Source organism: Petromyzon marinus, chromosome 5 (assembly GCF_048934315.1).
Source record: "Petromyzon marinus isolate PM22_M1 ecotype Great Lakes invasive population chromosome 5, UKy_Petmar_22M1.pri1.0, whole genome shotgun sequence".
NCBI classification, from domain to species: domain Eukaryota; kingdom Metazoa; phylum Chordata; class Hyperoartia; order Petromyzontiformes; family Petromyzontidae; genus Petromyzon; species Petromyzon marinus.
The window spans coordinates 1,717,917-1,738,799 of NC_133671.1; the positions used below are offsets into that span (position 1 = coordinate 1,717,917).

The 20,883-nt window shown below is 45.6% G+C and overlaps 1 protein-coding gene across 8 annotated transcripts in view; it reads left to right on the forward strand.

Moving 5' to 3' along the window:
* The window catches only part of LOC116938937 (uncharacterized), a 166,960-nt gene that overhangs the window by 38,403 nt on the left and 107,674 nt on the right, over positions 1–20,883 (forward strand). For 2 of the 8 annotated variants that reach the window (XM_032946684.2, XM_032946681.2), the window contains exons 4-8: positions 2,677–2,839; positions 4,862–4,993; positions 13,101–13,340; positions 15,076–15,156; positions 18,175–18,207. In XM_032946684.2, the coding sequence (XP_032802575.2) occupies positions 2,677–2,839; positions 4,862–4,993; positions 13,101–13,340; positions 15,076–15,156; positions 18,175–18,207 (649 nt within the window). The remainder of the gene's footprint in view (positions 1–2,676; positions 2,840–4,861; positions 4,994–13,100; positions 13,341–15,075; positions 15,157–18,174; positions 18,208–20,883) is intronic. The other 6 variants (XM_032946686.2, XM_032946682.2, XM_032946683.2 and 3 more) reach the window with 3 other exon arrangements.

Here is a 20,883-nt window from a genome sequence, read left to right on the forward strand (position 1 = left end):
TCAAGTGAATCAGGCTCGCGTGAACCAATGCTGGTGAACTTTCAGATCTTTAGAGGCAAGAACCCTCCTCTTAGTTGGTTATGAGTCCAAGTTCGACGCAACACCATCAAATTCATAACACGAAAATAATCATTGCATATTATTCAGCAATTGTATGCTAAATGTCAGAATGTACTTTCGTCAACTCATTGTTACATTCCTATCATAGAGTGCAAGTACATTTCTCTAAGTGTAAAGCACGGCAATTGGGGGAATGGTGCCACTTTGGTTAGCACACTGCGCTACAAACCCAGTGGACCTGCATTCAATTCCCGGCCTTGGCTAACATCGGTGGTGATTGATAACTGAACCAGTACAGACCCCCGACCCATTCCCCAACGTAAACTGACAGGTGTCGTGCGGTATCGTCAAATGATCACATGCCCCACGTGGCGTGGATAGGAGAGCTGCCCACATGTTCTACTGTACACCAAAAACGGCCACATTTCTCAGTCAGCATCAGGTATATCAACACTGTGCGGTATACTGTAAGAAGGTTTAACACAATACCGCTACCAGATCTCGGATCCAATCAATTCCTGCCACCCGATCAAAGATGCCAATTCCCAGACAGATGAAGCACCCAAATGGGGAGTTGTTGTTTGACAGTTCTGAGAACTATGACAGTGTTAATAAATTTTTAGCAGCGGCGAACACGTGAATAGCCAGTGGGCCGCCGAATTAAGTCATATCGAACAGGGCCTTGCATTGAGAGAAGCCGTGTTTTCAGGTCCTTCCATTGTAATGTCATAGCAGAATAATAGTGCAGGCCTGGAAAACCATTATTGTCAAACAACAAGCATAATTGTGTTATAAACACTCAGCTTACGTGCAAATGCAAATATTCTGCACTTGTTACACAATTTTGTGCGTTTCACATTTTATTTTTTTACCTAATTTGATTAGGCCTCATACGATTTCCTCTCCTCACGATTCGGGTCGCGATTCAGTTCAATAATAATGATGTTTTTATATTCACCGCAACAACATTTTTCACGCGAAACCATGTGCCCAATGACATCATCTCCGTGTGCGGCTTGGAACGTTCCTGGAAAAGGTGCAGCCCTGCAATAACTTCCTCACGCCACTGGTAGTGGATGGGGCATCCTCGAGAAGGAACTATGGACAGATCCTCTTGAAGGAATTTGGCCTCCTCTTCCACACGAGCCAGACAATTTTGGAAGAGGTGGGAGTACCCATACTTTACCCCACCACACGTGACCTGCCAATGATGGTGCATCCATTCCAACTTGCATGGAAGACGAGTAGCGGTGGTGGCGCGCGCCTGTAGTCCAGCACTGGGGAGGCAGCGAGGGGTTGGTGGGTCACACAAATGTCGCGAAATTCACTTCCCCCCGTGGGCGTCGAATAAGTGGCATTGGCTGGCTTGCCAGGATAATGTGGTACAACAGGTGTGAGAGTTAATATCCATCTGTTCCATCTATGTGGGATAGTGTTGCCCTGCCCCCCCCACCCCGTCTCACACGCGTGGCTTCTCTCTGGGCCCTGTGGTTTCCTCCCACATATGTAAACACTTCGCTGAGAACATATATCATCCTTGTTAATCACTCAGTGGTACATATGCTTACTGCATATGCAGTGTTACGCACATGCACGCACGCGAGCTCACTCAGACTTTTATCATCATCAATGCACCTTGTCAAATCGCTGTGGAAAATGCACACCAACATTGCAACATCAAAGTGCAACGCGCTCTCTAGAGTGACTATGGACGTAACTTTAGGACGCGTGCTCATTCATAGATCGTGCATGACACGCAGACGCACGTACATACAGAGGCCTCCCTCCTAGGTGGCGGTGACACGGCCCAGCGGCGGTCATTTGTTACCACAGAGTGGACGTTAAATATCATCTGGGTGTCATTTGCTAGGTTAGGCCTTCATGTGCTGGCGTCATGGTCCAAACTTACCAAATTTGAAAAGTGACGCGCAAATTACTGAATTGGGATTAAGCGTAGCAATAAAAAAAATAGTCTTGATACTCAGAAAAGAGTTCCTGGGGTGCATACTTTTTAAACTGGCACAGCACACGAGGCAAGTTAATGGTTTGCACCATGCTTATCCACCCGGCGCTCTGTTCATTGTTGTGAGTGTCTGTCGCTCCTCTGCTCTCTATTGTTGTTGGAGGGTGGCTCCCTCCAACTGCCCAGTAGTGTCATTCACGAGTCACCTTCACAGAGGCCGATCTTATCCGCGCCCATATAGCCCGCACAACTCTGATCGCACGTGACTTGCAACTCCTAGTGGACATGACTTGCAAGTATACAGGGTCATGACTCGCAACTTTGCTTGCTCGTGACTCACAACTCCGCATGCAAGTTTCTTGCCACCTCGGCGATCGGCAAGAGGCTCTGACCTTCAAGTCGCGTGGCAACTCACGTGTTGAATCTAACTGATGGGGTTGAATCTAACTGCAGTCCCCCATCAGCATCACAGTAATTCATTATGCCCCCCCCCCCCATAATGAATCGATATAGTGACGTTGACAAACTCGCGAAGTTGGCAACACTGGTGCCCGATTCCTTCGGGAATGCAGTCAGGTTCGAATGTTCGCTCCCACCACACCGTTCCAAGTGTTCACCCTGCCCGCTGGTGCGCCGCCTTGTTTGCCATACAGGTGGCACAGGGTGGCATTCTCCGTGGAGGGGAAACGCGTGTCTCTCTACGTGGACTGCAAACTCGTGGGAACCCAGAGATTGGGCCGCGGCTCTTCCCCCCGACTGGACACGCGTGGTATCATGGTGTTCGGAACACGCATACTCGACGATGATGTTTACGAGGTGCAAGAGCATGCGCACGTGTTCAAACACCCACACACACAATATTACCCATGTAAATAATATCACAATTGTTTGGCACAGACCCAAAAGACAAACACATCGAGTGGCCAGCAACAAACAGCACTGTCAATGTTGTAATTGATAACGCCTTTTTGGAATTGAGCAAGATGAAAAGAGCCTTAGGAAAGAGACGATGATGGGAGGGAATTCTAAAGTGGAGTCGTGCGAGGGAATAAACAGAAAGAGTGTTCGGACCTGCAGCATGAATGAGAGGAAACAGTGAGCGCAGGTGGAGGACTCAATGCGCGATGTTCACGGGAACAGTAACTATGTTCGTAGTGGTAGAAGACTTATTTTGAATGCATTATGCACCCATCCCACATGCGTACGACTAAGCGCCCCATGCCGAATTTTGCAATTCATGTGTGGCCAATCAAGGATAAAAACGATAATTGGAAATGTTATGTCTTTGCACGACACAAAACACCTTGGAATGGAAACGTTATTTTTGAAAGACATGTATTTAAGGCAAGAATAACGATTTTTAGTCAAAGCTGGACTTTAGTAAATCAACTGGAAAAAAGCATTGCTTCTGAACACAGCTACAAAGAAAGTCTGATGTGTTTCATGGAAACACAGGGAGAGATAAAGATCTGTAAGTATGGAATAACATGTGGCAAGAACGCAATAATTGTATGTATTCATGTTGAACTTCTTTCGCGCTATATGTTGCCAACTATGCTAATCGGAGGTGCAGGGGGAAGGACAACAACTTCCGCATGATCGCATTATAGATGCGATCATACGGAAGAGTTGTGATGGATCAGGCGCACACGGATGGAGGAGGGCAGGTTACTGAGACAGACATCGGAAAGACATCTACCACAGGTCGGTAACCCAGAGGAAGGTGCAAAGCCTCATCATAGGCAACTGTTTACATGAACAGTGGAAGTTGCGACAGGTCTTGCAGAAGGAAAGCATTACTTTTGGCACCCATATAGTGAGGTGGGGTGTGCTGGCACAATCGCACTGTGGTCTTAGTAAGCCCATGCAGGGGCTGGGTTGTTGTCACGCATGGGCATCTGGGATGAGGGAGGCTGCACTGACTCCGAGTATACATGTAAGAGTTACTGTGTAGGCAAGTGGTCAGAGCGCTGAGCTGGCACCACTGAGGTCATAAGTTCAAACGCTGGCAACCGAGTCCCCAAGTATAGAGTTGATGGTGGTCTCAACCCGAGCATCAAAAACAATCATCACCTTACATTTGGTTCTGCACTTGTGTAAATTCCAGTTCTGGGAATAAAAAAAACACATCGATTTTACTGCAATGTGACGAACATCACTCTCACATGCAGAGTGAGTGGAAAGCGCTGCTCACTGCTATAGTGTGTGGACCCGAGGTCACTTAAAGATGGAATTTCAGAAGTAGCTCTGTGATAACCATTTCCGTGGGACCTTCTCTAACAACGTGAAGGATTGCACTGGCCTTCGAGATTTGCCAATGGATTCTTCGTCTCGTGACATGGCACTGATTACACAATCCGGAATATAAAAAATACCAAAAAATATTCTTGTAGAGAAACACATATAATGGAAATAATTTTACAAACATTAATTATATGAGTTATTATATATTAATAAGAATGCAATAATGGAAGTGAATGTAATAACGTCAGCAAATGTCATGGCTAATGAATGCACTTGATGATGGATTACTGTGTTCACGTAAAAGATATTGCATAAATATGCATCCAGTGGCAATTGTGTTTGACTCTGGCTGTTTATGACACGAGTTTACTCTAAAATATTGTTCTATTCTTTTATGTAGATATTTGGTGCAGAGCGATGTTATGGCTCTATTATGTTTATTGTCGTTAGTGGCCCAGCAGTGTTGGTCCATCTGACCACAACCAATTTGATTTGTACTGTTGGTTTGTTGCCGAGAGCTATACGATATAAATGTGTGCGTGTGTGCCGTGTGCGTTTCCACTACGTGCCTGTGTGTGTGCCTTGAATGTTCAGGGAGACATTCAACAGTTGCTGATTGTGTCAGACCCAATGGCCGCAAAGGACCAATGCACGCACTTCTCTCCGCTGTGCCCCTCGACGCAACCCAATTCCAAGCCACACTCGCTGCAGGCGCAGGAGCCAGAGGTGCGTGTGTGCCACGGTGCCACTGGCGACGTGTGCTCTCATTTGTTTTAATCGTTCCTGGTTTCTTTTGCAGGATAAACGGTTTCTGAAATGTGTTCGTGTGGATACGTTTGCAAGTACCGTACAGGACAATGTGCTGTGTGGACATGCTATTTGCAAATACAGGTTTGGAAGTGTTTGTGTGTGTGTGACTTGGGTTTCCACCTTTCCCACAGACTAAATCAGGATATAGTAATATAGTTAAACACCTGACTGGCGCAAGATCCCGGCATACATTAATGTCTGCAACCCAAACACAGATGCCAATTCCAGGACTGTCTGGCTCAAACTCTGAATGGTGGTAACGCTAGTGTGTGACCCGTTTGCACACGAGGGTGGTTGTGGTGTACTCTTTAATGCACTACATAGGCATTCTGGGAACCTGACTTAAATTCCCGACTCTGCACACCTGTGACAGTCTGTGACAACCACAGCACTATCAGACTTAGGATAAATGATTCTCGAGAAAAACAAAGCATTCACTTCTCATGATTGCAAGATAAATATTATGAAGCAGCTTCGGCAAAGAGAGAATGGGAGATGACTTGCAAAGTGAAGCAATGCCAAGGGACGAAGCAGAAAGATAACTGATGTGACCTGGAGTGTGGTGGGTGAGTGTGAAATGAGTGAGTGTGTGAGGTGAGTGTGTTGTTGTGACCTACATTGTGGTGGTTGAACATTGTGGATGAGACAGCACAGTTCGTCTGGTAGACTGAGTCCTCAACATGTGAGGAAGAATCAATTAATGAAGAAAGCGTGCTAGTAGAGCTATAAGAGTGATAAGGAGGTGACTGAGCACTGGTGAGCTACTGACTGGTACCAGCGGTGTCAAGATCGGCCTCTGTGGAGGATGCTCGTGAAGGACTCTACTGGGCAGTTGGAGGCAGTCGCCCTTGAGCAACAACGGAGGGCAGAGGAGCGATGCTCACAAAAATTAGCGGAGCGTCGGGTGGCTAAAACACAGCAAGTTGGCGCAGTAGGGGGCACAGTGGTGCATCTGCCAGTCATCTGTCAGTTAACCTATAGCACCTGGATCTGTCACGTGACCGTTCAACAATTCAAGTGGCCTTGAAGTGCACATAGCCTGGCAAAAAGTGCCGTGGTGATGTGAACGCCACTTAGTGGTGAATGGCAGTTGTTGTTGGATCGAATTAATGAGTACTGTATCATAAAGCAGCCAGACTGTTGTACATTGAATTCCATCAAGTGCAGTGAGATAGGAACTTGATATGTCAACAGGATTCCAATTTTGCTGAACTTGTGATCCGCGTATAAGTAGCCATTGTTTGCAGCTAACGAAGGCCTCTTATGGAGGTTGATTTTACGCGGTGATGTCGTGACGATGGCCAGAAATCTACGTCTCACCATCGCCTCCTTGCGCCATGCAAACTGTGCTCCATTAATTTCGGCTATGGAGAGGATCACACATGGCCCAGTGTGAATGAGGGGTAAAGTACATGGTGCATTATGGTCCTATTAAAGTTTAGTTGGGATCTTTTAATAAGAAGGCAAGGAATGCAAGGAGGGCAGAACCAAGGTGTGAAATAGGAGGCAATGGTTGGCAGAGGTTGGTTCTTTGCCAGGTCATGAAAGCTCACAATAGAATAGTTTTGTTTGTTATCAAATCTCACCTGGGAAAATCTTCCAAATGAAACATTTAATTTGCCAGAGTGACCAGGACATCAACCGATACACAGCACCACGTGGTGACACGTGCATACGCCTATACATCTATAACTCATATAGTACGTGCTTATACAGTGCATATCACGCACAGTCAAATGGAAGAATCAAGACAAATAATTAACTTGTGCACACCACCAGTTCATGTAGAATGTGCTGTAGCTGTAACAGTTGCCGATGTTTTGCGAATGAGTTTTAATTAGAGATGTAAATAAAGTGCAAGTAATGTGTGCAAATCATCACAGTGCCTATGTCTGGAACGTTGTCAGACTGGTATTTTAAATGTAAGGCATTGCCTACAATGACAGGCGAGTGCATGAAGAGCGAGACGAGGTACGCTGTTAACACATGGAGTGCTTTGCATATGGATGCATAACGGTCAACATCTACAAGTCTCTAATGTATAAAATGGCCGTGTCTAGTGCTACCAACGCCAAGCCACCCGACCATTCATGTTCGCAACTTCAATGGCTGCCACACCATGTGGGGCTACAATGCCAGCTGCCATCATGGGCAGCGGCAGAAAATGAATGCCATCCAAAGATCACGGAATTTTCAAGTCAGCACATTGTAACATGTTTCACGCCCGATTTTTATTTTGGATCACGAGACAAGAGCGGTAATCCTATTTCATCAAGAAGAACCATTCTTTACTATATTCCAAATATCTAACAAGGGCCTGCAGTGCCCAATATTGGCATTGATATTCTGCTGATTCGCATTGCACCAAAAACTGCGTTGGAACCTGACCCTGGCTGTATGGCCGAAGTATGCCACGGCCACAGAGCAACCTGTTAGAATGATTCCCCCATGTGCACGGCCAATCACCACCGCTCTGCTGGCCTCATCAAGGCAGCTGCGAAGGTCAACGTTTTAAAAGCCTTCAACTCCTCGTTGGTCTCCAGAAAATATCGGGAGACTTATGTCGATCACAAGCAGGAGACCACAAAAGCATTGCTCGAGTCACTGAAACAAACTTAAAAGAAGACAAAGGTGACGTGAAAGAGTAGAGGCACTTTACTAAAAAAAAACAGCCAAAATATCCTGGCACCTCCTAAGACTTTTAGGAGCAGCAGTGACACTGGCCTACAAATCTCCCCAAGTCGGCCCTGACAACATTTCCGGACAGCTAATCGGCAATTCACGAGGGCCGATCAACAAAACTACAAGATGGCAAGCTTACAAAAAAAAACTATACTGCACTCTCAATCGTTGCCAACAAACTTCTGTATTATCTGGTCCTTTCTTAATTAAGGAAGTAGATGCTCATATTGCCCAGATGAGATCCGGGAAAGCTGCAGGCTTCGATAGGATTTATCTGGAATTCGTCAACAACTTGGCAGCATGAGTAAGAAAATGGCCAGGCACTTTCCTCACTGACATCCATGTCTTAGGTGTGGTACCAAATGAGTCGAAGATTATAGCCATTCTTGAACCCGCCAAGAACGCATCGGATGCTGAAGACTACTGCCCGATTTCCCTTAGCATTTGCTACAGGCTATTGGAGTGACTGCTGATTCAATGGCTGAAGCCTATGCTTGAAGATATAGTCCCAAAGGAACTAGCCGAGTTCAGAAGCGGGCCGAAATTACTGCGATCAAGTACTTGCTTAAACATTGAGATGGTCATCGAACGTGAGCTCAAAAACCACAACAAGTGTTCATCGACCTCTCCTCAAAATATCATACAGTATGGTGCTAAAGCTTATAGTAGCTGTGTCTTGCTGTTTGACAATCAGACTCATCTCATACATTCTGAGCAACTGCTGATTCATCATCCGTCTTGGTGAAGCTGCCAGCATCCCAGCAAAGAATTAACAACAACAGACTCCCACAGGGATCTGTTCTTGCCCCAGTGCTGTTCTATCCCTTTACCAGTAACCATCTGGTGAAATCCTCCCGTAAGTCCAATTACAAGAACAGCGCACTAACAACCCAAGCCTGCACAATAGAGGACACTAAACGTCGTCTAAAGGGTCTAAAGACCCTGGAAGCATCCTTCGAGAATTGGCGTCTGAAGTAAAACACCGAAGAGAGCATCGTCGTCCACCTGAACAACAACCAGGCCTCTGGTACCCAGGAGTTACTCTCGAACGAATGCTCACATACCTCCTCGAACAAGCCAAAAGGAAAGCAACAACAAAAAACGACGGAACATTTTTCAAAAACTTGCAGGAACAACGTGAGGAAGCGATTCTCGCACGTTGGCGACATTGATTCAAGCCCTCATACTCCACTGCAGACTACTATGCCCCAGTGTAGAGTGCCACCTCTCACACAATACCGAAATCAACATCCGCAGTTGATGTCAGCAGCAGTGCGCTGAAGTCCACTCTACTCTAGTGGCTTACCGTGCTGGCGAATATCACCTCAGCCAACATGCAACGCGATGCCACAACGACCTGGGAGTACCATAAGGTTATGGATAACATTGTTCTTCTGCTCCAAAAAGACCTAAAAAAAACACACTCCATAGGCTGACATCCAGGAAACCTTTCTGGATACGCGCCTCCATTTCAGCAGATGAAAATAAATAAATAAGGAAATGAACATATAAGCACTCGCTGGATGGAGCAGTGGGCAGCTTTAGACATTGAAAACAAAAGCCTCATTGAGGGCCCGACTGTGGAAGTACTGGGATTCTCTCTCTTCCGACAATCATGGACCTCTCTAAACCATGCTCGATTCCAACATGGGAGATGTACGTAAACCTTTCCGCAAATGGAAGATCAAAAACATCGCCTAACTGTGACGATGGTGAAGTTCAATCCATCAAACACATTACAAACGAATGTGCGATCCATGCAACTTTCTGGCGGTGGACCTGCAATATATATCGTGTGCACTGCCCCCCATGGCTTGGTTGAAATAACACTTATGATTCAAGTTATGACACGTTTCAAAAACTGTTTATTTTTCTTCCTGACATACGAAAGAAAGAGAAGATGTGAAGACTGAAATTATCACACGGTTCAGTTAAAACAGACATGACGTCGCACAAATATAATTTCAGGACAAGATAACATGTCATTCTGTTGAGGGAGGTAGACAGTTTATTTAAATGAAAAGGGTCCAATATTCGGACACGTGGCACGACGGACGTTGTAAGAAGGTGCAAGGGACACGACCTCAGAGATGACGGTGATATACATCCGGGCCATTTACTAATGCTCCAGAGAATACCCCTCTGATGTTACAACCTTGTGATGCACATGTCGATGATATCATTGTGACATCAATGTCATCGGTGTAATGACATGCGCAGTTTTATGTCAATGATAACATCCGTGTCATCGGTGCTCGCTGAAACCACTCCGACAAGCCAACAGCTTTGTGCGTGCGCGCGTGCGTGTGAGCTTCATGCCTATTGCTCTAATTCCATGATGTGAATATCTTGACATGTGAGATTGCTGCTGCTGCTGCCGTATTATGTGCTCTGTCATTGGCACAATCTCCATGTGAGGTGGATGTTTACCGATCGTGCAATTGGATGTGACTTGCTCGTGTGCCACGCACAATGTCCTACCCCCAGCCTCTGCTCCTCGCTGCTGCGTTCACGACCCACCCCCGCCCCCACCACAACACAACAGCGCACTGCAATGCACCGTAGACTTTTCATTGCCCGAGCACTGCACACAGCTTTCCCCTCCTACGAATTAGTCCGTGCCCTTCTATTAACAGTGTAAAGCCTCTCATCACCGCTGTAATGAAAGACACTCGGTATGAAACCGCAAGGTCAGGTGAAACAACATGCTAAAAGGAGAGGGCTTTTGCGGTCTATAAACATCTCTGGCAGATCATCAGCATTGGATGAAGCAAGCCCGACTCTGTGGATGTGATGCTGAATATATAAACCGGTCTAGAGTATGTTTGTGCTACATTTTACCCTCCCAGAAGGCAAATATCCCTCCCTCTCCTCACTCTCCATGTCCCCTATCCTCATTTCAATGCTCCCTCTCGTCACTCTCCAGGCTCCCTCTCTTCACTCTCCATGCTCCCTCTCCTCAATCTCCATGCTCCCTCTCCTCACTCTTCATGCTCCCTATCCTCACTCTCTAAGCTCCCTCTTCTCACTCTCCATGCTCGCACTCCGCACTCTCCACAGTACCTCGTTTCACTCCCACTTTTGACTCTTAATGCTGCCTCTCCTCACTCTCTACGTTTCCTTTCTCTATTCTTCATTCTGCCTTTTCTCACTCTCAATGCTCCTGCTCCTTACGCGCTGTGCTGTACTCCTTACTCGTCATGCTCCATCTCATTATTTTTAGACTCCTCATTCTCTACCCTTCCTCTCCTCACTTTTCATTCTCCCACATCTCAATATCCACGTTTCCATGCCTCACTCTCTATGCTCCCTCTATTGACTCTCCATGCTCCACTTTTTCACTCTCTTTGCTCACTAGTTAAAGGTCAGTGTTGAGGATTAGGCTGGGCGAATGTGAGTTAACTTTCACTGTCTGCATTTCTTTGTCAATGCACCAGCTGAAGGCTTCCCCATGCCATTTCTAGAGTATGTGGCTGATATAACATTTCACATGATAAGCCACTTTGTTGAGCTATCATTTGTGGCCAGGTCGCTTCTAAAAAACAACTGCACAGCTCAGTGGGGGCCTTGCCTGGTAAATAAATATCCGTCATGGGTATTTTGGGTCCACACTTCCCAGCGTCTTAAGTATGGTCATGCAACTTATTTGAGCGCTGGGCCATGCGGGTTGGTGAAGGGCAACCCACTACCAACGCAGATGTCACTCGTTACTGATTTTAGTGATGGTGGGCAATCAAACTCGAGTTTACCAGGTTTATAGTGCAGTGCCCTAACCACTGCAACATTGTTCCAACCCAGTTACTCCTGTATATCGTATTCTTCCCATCGCTTGTCCCACTCAATGGAGTCTGCTCTCTGAGTCCTCTCTTTCTCTCTCCAAAGTCTATGATCCTTCGCCATCTCCACAGTCAGGTCATGTGCCCTCATGTCATCGTTCAAAGCATATCACCGCATCCCCTCGCTCTCCCCCTCCTCATTCCCTCAACTATCCTTCTCTGAACGTTATTTCGAACATGTCATATTATGACCTGGCCAAATGTGTGAATCATCTCAGTCTGTTCACACTTCTACTCTATCGATGCTGCTACCTTGTTGACTCGCCATCTCACCTCATAATTTCTCAAGCGAATATTTTCCTACCGTACCCCACAAATCCACCTAGAGGCACCTAGCTACTGGGGTGCAGCTGTTTCGACCGAGGCAATGGGCATTGTGGAAGGACAACTTGGGCCATACTGGTAGCGGCGGAATTTAGAGGGCAGCTCTGGCCGACTCCGTTTTGAGGCAGTGCTGAATTAAAGGTGGGTAAAGCTGAACGCTTCACATCCCCAGACCCCATCCGTCCACAGGGACGCGATCGCAGCTTCGTTTGGACGCACGTTCACTCGTTCATCCTGCACAGAGGGCTTTTTAAAAAAGAAGTGCAACTTCCTGCATTTGCGAACGGTTGTTTCCCCTCACCAACATCATTCGTTACCCACAAAAACGTTTCAGTCCCCCCAGTGTAAACAAAAGGACTGCATTTCCAAATAAATAGCGAATAATTCTCAAATATCTTCCCACAAAGGCACGAGGCCTCTGTCCTTGACTGAGCTCTCTGTCAAAACGAGCACATTCATTCGTGTCAACATGAACGCTCTCCACTGAACCAAATCCCCCTTCCACTGCCTCGGCACAATGAGGTCATGAGGAGGTAGTTCCACACCTACACTCGGCCGCCGAGTCTGAGCAACTGCACGCTGAGATAGAGCCACTGCATTGGAAGCTGATATCAGCTCAAGTCTGATATCGAAACAAAACTGCATAAAATTTACCTCCTTCCCAAATTTGTTCCTCCACAGATATTTTATATATATTCTCAGAGTGACATTTCAGCAGTGTTAGTTCAACACAAGCAAATTCTGGGCCGGGTTTGACGTTCAGTGTCAGGCTTGTCTACGTATTAATTGAGTCTTCTTATATTCCCCACAATAACGCGTATCGTTATCCAGTAGAGAGGGTCCTTGCTTACAAACATCTGGTATTATTTCAGCATTGGTTTAAAGCGAAAGGAACAGACCTCATTAAAAGTGTCTCGCTAAAGCAAATGCAGCATATACTCCCACACCATACACCACAACCACAAACACATCCTGTAAATACATCCTCGGACCAAATATATTCTTACCTAGTCTCCCTGATCGTAGGCAAATACCTTTCTGCATTATACACACTAAACACCGCCTCCTGCTTCCATGCAAACCCCTCTCTCTAAGTTATTTATTTATTCACCCATATTCCTTTCCAAAAAGGCTTCTTCCCCTTACTAACTCCCACTACCCATCTCTCACTATGCCTTCAGTACTCTGCAGAGGAATTCGCTTATGAAGACTATGACTACAACCCCGAGACTGACACCCCTACAGACGCAGCAGGGACAACAGCTCAAACCGACAGCGCCGACCAGATAGATCTAGACACCGAGAGCCAGTACGGTGAAGGGGGACTTGGTACAGAAGACGAGGTGGATGCTTCAAACCAGGTGGATGCAGCTTCGACAAGCAACACAAACACAGCAGGGAAGATGGATGGGGAGCCCGAGGTAACGTGTGGACACGTGTGTGTGTGTGCTCATGCCGCAAGTTGGCACAGTAGGGGGTACAGCTGGTGCATATGCCAGTCATCTCAGTCAGTCAACCGATAGCACCGGAGTTTGTCCCGTGACCTCCTGTCAGCGAGCCTTCGACACTTCGCGTGGCCTCAACGTGCACTTGGCCTGGCACAGGCGCCGTGGTGACATCACCATCACTTCGTGGCGAATGGCGGGTATTGGTATGCCGCAAGTGAGGCAGTGCAAATGTAGTGCTCAAAGATATGCGAGCACTAAACTGTTCAAATAATATTCCTCTATGCATACGTCATATAATAACCCTATAATATTAAGGTGCTTGCCAGGCAAATCAAAGTGCCTTATGTCAGAACTCAACCCCTCTCATTGGGAAGGGACCCCCAGTGTGAGCTGTCGTTGTGCTGCAAGAGGGTACTCCTCAGTCAGTTAGGGGCGCCGCTTTGGCTAGGAGATATTAGCTTCATTGCCTGGAATACAGGAGGTTGTGAGTTCCATCCCGACCCTGGCCCCTGTGTATTTGGAGTGTGCATGTCTCTCTCCCCATGGTCGCGATTTTTCTTCGGGTCCTTCGGTACCCCCCACTTACATTTATAATCACCATCATGCGTTTAGAGTATTTGGCCGCTATTAATGTCCACATGATAAACCACTTCGTTGAGCTATCATTTGTGAAAGCCAGGTGGCTTCTGAAAACAAAGCTATATAGCTCAGTGGGCCTTACCTGGTAAAATAAAAAAAAAATAGTTGATAAATAGTTGAGTTGAGTTTGCCAGTAGTGGGCGATGTTGCTATGTGTAGTCCCAATTCAGTAATTTGTGGGTAATTTTCAAATTTGGCAACTGATAATGACTCTGACTCGCGTTGACCAACTATTTCCAAATGATGTCACGATATCTTTAACGTCCACTATGAATCAGACGGCGTGTATTATTTCACAATAAATTCTACCCAGGGTGGCTGCTGGATTCCTGCCACGAACCTCTGCGACAAGCAGCCAATGCGCTGCCGCTGGGCCACATCACCCCGCCCCATCGGAAAGACCAGAGGAGATGGGGGACAGAATGGGAGTTCTGCTTGAGTAGCAGCAGCAGAAACAGGCGGTGTGTGGAGCGAACTTCCAGTGGGATTACATTCCAGATGTCAGGGACAGCAGAGGGGGAGTCGTCCCTCGCAGAGAACAGTGGCGGTGACATGAGCACTCTGAGTTCGCTGGCATTTGGTTTATAGTTGTTACGCATTTTATAGGGATGTGACGATTGGACAAATGTCCTTGTTCTATATTATTGCATCTGGATAAAGCTCTCCAATTTAGGTTGAGAGGATTAATGCGTTGAAATGCATATATTAAGATCCCATGAAGGAACTGTTTTATTTGCTTGTTTCATTTCCTGTAATAGCCACCTCCCACATAGTCGCAGATGGCGTCTTCTACACGATAGGACATAGATGTAGAGGATTGTGTTCAAACAGAAATAATGCATGAACGCACGTGTGTATAAGTTTGATCATGTTTAATATAACTCATAGGTTCAGTGTACATGTGGTAGATGTGCATTTTAAATATGTGCATGTGAACCTAGATATGTTTACATGCATTTATGCTTGACACAGGGGGCATGGTGACATCACTACTTCGTGGTGAACAGTGGCTGCTGTAATTGTGTGAATACTTGTATACATGAGTATAAATGCGCGTGTGCAATTCCAGGCACCGTACTCAGTTGACGGAGAAGATGATCTTGATGTTACCAGAGTCATCGCCAAGCCATCACACAACCAGTCACTTGATGTAAGTATCTTTCTAACATTGCAGTAATGCAATTGATGAATCAAGCAAATATCACGGAGCCTCAATAATCTTTTTCCAAGAGGTTCTTTATCGGGAAGTTTTACTGTTTCCAATAAGAAATTTAAGAAATGAATTCCCACGGCTGCTTGTAGTCCAAGTGCGGTTTTCTGGGTTGAGCTACACATTGAGTGATTCATTCATACGATCTGTAGTGCGCACACATTTCAGAGGTGCGGGAAAATAAATAAACGATTACCAGGTCAGTGGTAAAGGGCATATGGGAAATTATCCGTTGGTTGTTTATGATCATGGCCTCAGATTGTTATGCATTCAACAGGAATACGTTTTTTCTTTACAGATCCAATGTTAGAGAGGCCAGTGAATAAGATCCGGAATGGTTGCCGAAATGTCAAGACTGGCGATCATAGCAGCAATGAATGTTGGCCAGGATATTGTTGATTACTTTGAATGAGGCAGTTTTAGTCAAGGGTGCAGGTTGATAAGCAAACTGCAGCGAATAAGTTGGGAGAATGGAGAATATTAATTGTTAACCCAACCAAAGCAACCCTTTCAAGGATGTTAGATAGGGAGATATTTGTAATAGGTTGGTAGTTATTAAAAAACCAGAGTGTCAGGGATCGGCTTCTTTATGAGCTACAGGGAATTGACCACAATTCAAAGGTGAATTGGCGAGGTGGCCAATCAATTCTAATGATCTTAGAGAGCATGCCTTGAAAAGAGATAGAGAAGGGGTTCGTCGGGGATGATTTAAGGGAAAAAATAATCTCAACTTCTGAATGTTTGACGTGGAAATGGTGATATTGAGCTGAGTAAGGGATTGAGGGAACAGGGGTTTGATAATGGGCTGGTTTCCATTGTCAGTTTAGTGATGAAAGAATCGCGGTATCCCTTTGCCAGGATCAAGGGTTTCATACACGAGGTGGAAGCTGGTGAGGTTGTATGAAGAGGTTTTTTTGACCTCCGATGACAAATGGACCTGTGTTTCCTCTTGACTTGAAGCTTTCGTGACTGCAGGAATCCTTACTCTTTGGTTCTTTTGGTAAAGTCACGTAGGTATAAAATAAAATAAATCACGACGTTTCGATCGCAACACAAGCGGTCGTCCACAGGCGGAAAAAAATATAATCCAGCAGTGGAACTGCTGAACCAGCGAGGGAGCTGTCACAACAAGAGGTTATAGATGTGGCGATGAGCAAGCAAGCAGGGTCTGAGCTGGAAAGGAATTCCATCCACGGACGCAAGCACGTCAGTTGTGTAAATGGGGGAGATTAGGGAGAGAGGGATTAGGGAGGGAGATAAGCATGAATGAGCTTCCGTCACCGCATAAGAGTATCAAGCCCGCATATGCGCACAACACTACGCAATGTGACTGCTGCTGGCATCTTCAGGTGTTGAATTGAACAGCATTACAGGAGAGATCGAAAAGAGTACAATATACACAAACCAATATAAAATTATATAATTTTCCTGCCACGAAAGTTGACTCGGACAAAAAATAAAAAAATAAAACTGTTCACAGGAAAAGTAAGTTAGAGAAACATCAACATGGACTTGTAGTGAGCATTGCATTATTGAGTAAACAGGCGCAAATGAGGTGCACAGCAGTGTTGACCCCACGCGTAGACTCTCCCACACTCCGTTCCACCGCACCTCTCCCCATGATTGTCCCCGCAAGAGCGTCGTGCTCACATCACACGCCCACTCGCCTCGCCCCAAACCTTCTAGACTCTCCCATAGCCTCTGCCCAAGTTCCCTCTTTTACCAATCCTCTTTCTCTCCACCTCTAATCGCCTCCATTTTACTATTATTTCCCGCTCTTATTATTTCGAATTCCCTGGCCAATTCCCAGGCTGTTAACTCATCCCCTGAGTTTCCTGGAGTGGTTATTGGAGTGACCAGTCAGGGCTCTCAGCCCGGTCCCCTGAGTTGCCTCGCGTCTCCAGCGTCACTAAGTCCTCGTCTGGCCCTTTGGTGGTAAGCACCACGCTCGCTGTCTCTTACACATCAGATGCAACTTCAAGTGAAGTTATCACTCGTGGAATTGTGTTAGCATTCACCTTCTATTTAAACGAGGACAGTGTAGACACTGTTTATGCAATGTAAAAGCCCATATCTTTCTAGTCGTGTTTGTTCAGGTTAAATTCCAGGCTCTGCCTATTCCAACCAAAGTTCACATAATGGTATAATTGTTTTAAACACACTTCCTGAGCACAACGGCCTAAGCAGCCAGCACAAATAGTACTTCTCAAAGTTGTAACAGATAAGAGTGGAACATTGTTCTTGAATTGAGCAAGGTTATTATTATTATTATCAGGGCTTGGGGAAACTAGATGATGGGAGGGAATTCCGAAGTGGAGCAGTGTGAGGAAAGAAGAGAAAGGAGAATTGAGTTGACCTCCAGTTGCGGCGGTTGTTGAACTCCGTGTGGATGAGACGAAGCAGTCAGTCGGGTAGACCGAGCCATCAACATTGGTTGAGGCATAAACAAGTAGCTTCATGAGAATAGTGATCATGGTAGTAGTGATAGAACGTTGAAAAGGACTGCTCTACATTGAATTATATTCTATCCAGCGCAGTGAGATAGGAACTGGGTGCTTACCTATTCATAATAAAGCGATGCGAAATGCACACCTCAATTTAGCGTCTACTCACAACCATGCAACAACTCAGCCTGCCAAGGCAAACCTTGTTTCAACTTTTTCACACATATTCATAACTTAAAAATATATATTATCATTTACTTCAATTGTGTTTTGAATTATCTTAGCTATGCAATGATTATATATTCATTTATTTCAAGCTGTGTATTACGTGTTGTTTCTATCAATGCATGTCATGTTTTGTTGGTCTTTTTTTCCTCCATTTCGATTGAATCTGATATTCTCTGTGTGGCTGAATCCTGAACGTCCTTGCCCCACTCCGCTCCCTCTCCGACCCCCCTTGTTATTGGTCGCATGTCCCCTTGCTCTCCTGCCGCTGCTGCTTCTCTCTCCACAGAGCAATGACATCACACACTCAGACGACGCCAGGGTGAGTCAGTGGGACTAGGCTGAGCCACATCATTACGCATTGCCGTGAAGCATTGTGGGTAAAGAAAACATGTAAATACATGCATTGCATGTGGAGACAGAACGGGGTTTTATATTTAAATACAGCATCTTCTCTTTACCCATAATACTCCGTGGCCATGCGGAATGAGTGTGTGTACGGTATTGCTTTTTGCGTTGAACATGGCTTTGTATTTTATCTGGAGAGCTCTTGTCAGCAATATCTGGCAACCCAGCAGTAATTGTTTAACAAGCCTGCCTCTGCTGATGAAACCCAGAAAGTTGAAGCCGGTCCGGAGCTTGCTTGCTTAAACAAATGCTGCTGGATGGAATTGGTCTGGAAAGCCGACAGGCTGATGGACTCAAATATGTTTCGATTTTGTGTAGAGACGCATGCTGTTGCATAGTGGGGTTGTTGTTTCTCGGGCCAGGACAGCATACCAAGTTGTAGAAGGTAACATGTAATCATATTAAGCTACGGTGATAACAACAAGAGATTACCTAATGCTTCCTGTGAAACTTCGGGTACACATTACATGGCGATCGATTATCTTTCTGAAGCAACCCTAACAGCATTCAACATATAATATAGGGAACGAATGTGTGATAGATCAACACTCCCACATAGTCTGGCCTTCTTAGACTTACTGTATTTTAAATGCTGTACTGCCTTAGCCATGAGAGGCAATGAGCCGTGCTCTCACTGGAGTTGTTTCCTGAAAACTGTATTGGAGAAATAATAGGTGTAAAACTAAATAAAAACATGATTCACATACTCAGATATAAGATGTCATTCTGACGGCCAGTGACAATGAACTGCATGCAATTACTGAAGCAATATGAAACGGAAAAGTGCAAGTTGGGCTCAAGATAAACAGGCTAAACAAGAGTTTTGTTCAAAATGTTTGCGAAACGTTCAAGTATTTGTTGAAGGGACGCTGCTGAGATCGAAATGGACCGTTCCTCAAAACGAGGAAGTCAAGAGGCAAGCGAGGGCTGAGTTGGGGTGTTTTCGGGAAACGCAATTTTGTAATGAAAGCAACGTTCCTGTGTGTCTACTGAAGAATGCTTCCAATCGGTGCACGTTATTACTACTGGCTATTTCATTGCGGGTTGGAAACACGGACACCAAAGGAGAAAATGGATCTACAATTTGAAAGTGTGCGAAAATAATTGTGGAGAGATGCGTGGTGGCGACTACGCTGGGAGAGTAAGCAAAAGCAGGTTGGAGACATAACAACGTTGACTTAAAAAATAGTGCATGGGCTGGAAACAAATGTGGCTACAATGAATGGTGGCCGATGGACGGAGACTGCCGCCGGAGCACAGGCAGCCAAAGGAGAGAAGACACCCCAGCAAGACGACCGGCACACCATCCACGTCACCGTCTGTGTCTCAATTCTCTGTGTTTGTGGCGATCTCTAACTCGGTGTTTGTCTCTGCTTCTCAGTTTGTTTATCTCTGTTAGATAGATGTAGTCTATCTTTGTATCTATCTCTCTATTCACGCCTCTGTTTCGTTGTACATTCATGCGTATTTCTCAGTCTTTATCTGTAATTGCGTATCTTCGCATTTCTCTGTCTCCCTCTGCTCCCATGTTCCTTTGCATCTTTGTGTTTCCAAGTCAGTCTCTAATCAAATCTGTAAATGATGAGAAAAACCCATCATGAGTGTCAAACAAGACACAAAAATGCGTACACGCCCCATGCATGTGCAAAATTCACCGTCACAATAAATGTGAGCAAATGTAACCGAGTGCCGGGAGCAGCAGGAGCTGCAGCAGTGATGCAGCGATCGACAACTCTGGCCACAATGCACTTCTTCAGGACGTGGTGTTTGCACATGCGCAGAGGCTGTGTGCTTTGACACATTTTCGTGCTGTTTGAAGCTCAAAGTCTATCTCCCCCTCCACATCACTGTATCTTTTTGTGTCTTGGCAATTATGCCACTGAATATCTGCACATCATTGTATATTCCCATGTTGCCTTTTAAGTATTATCTTTATGTGTGTCTACATTCCTCTGCATATGTTTCCACTTGTGCTTCAGTACAGGGTTTTGTGTTTGTGTCTCTACCTGTATCTGTCTCCCGCTTGATGTGACCCTCACTCAGGGCCCCATCCCTCCTACTACCAACTATACTACCACTGCTGCTTTTTACAAATAACAATAGCTACAGAAAAAAACCTACGAAAACTAATTTGTAACAAAACATTGACAAAGATCAGGAAATGTAGGCGAATGAACTTGCCAATATCAATTACAACATACTTGCTTTCATATAAATATTGTTTCTTAATCCTTAAAATTCGCATTAACACGAGTTCACCGATATAAAATCTGCGGTGCACATCATAATGTGTAACAGTGTGAACCAGATACACGAGCTGTACATGCTAAGCGCCGTAGCCACTGCTGGGTGCAGTTGTTTAACCTCACGGCCATACCCTCGTGTGGTTCGACACTGTGATGGATACGTTTCAAATAACGCGTGAAAGCACTCAGCCTTTGTGCACTATGCTCACACCATCGGCAGCTCCTGAAGAAGTGCACTGTGGTTCTCTTACCTTAGGTCACCAATGCACTTCAGGGACTGATCATGGGTCTTGCATTAAGCACAAAGGCTGAGTGCTGTGCACACGTTGTTCCGTGTTGTTTGG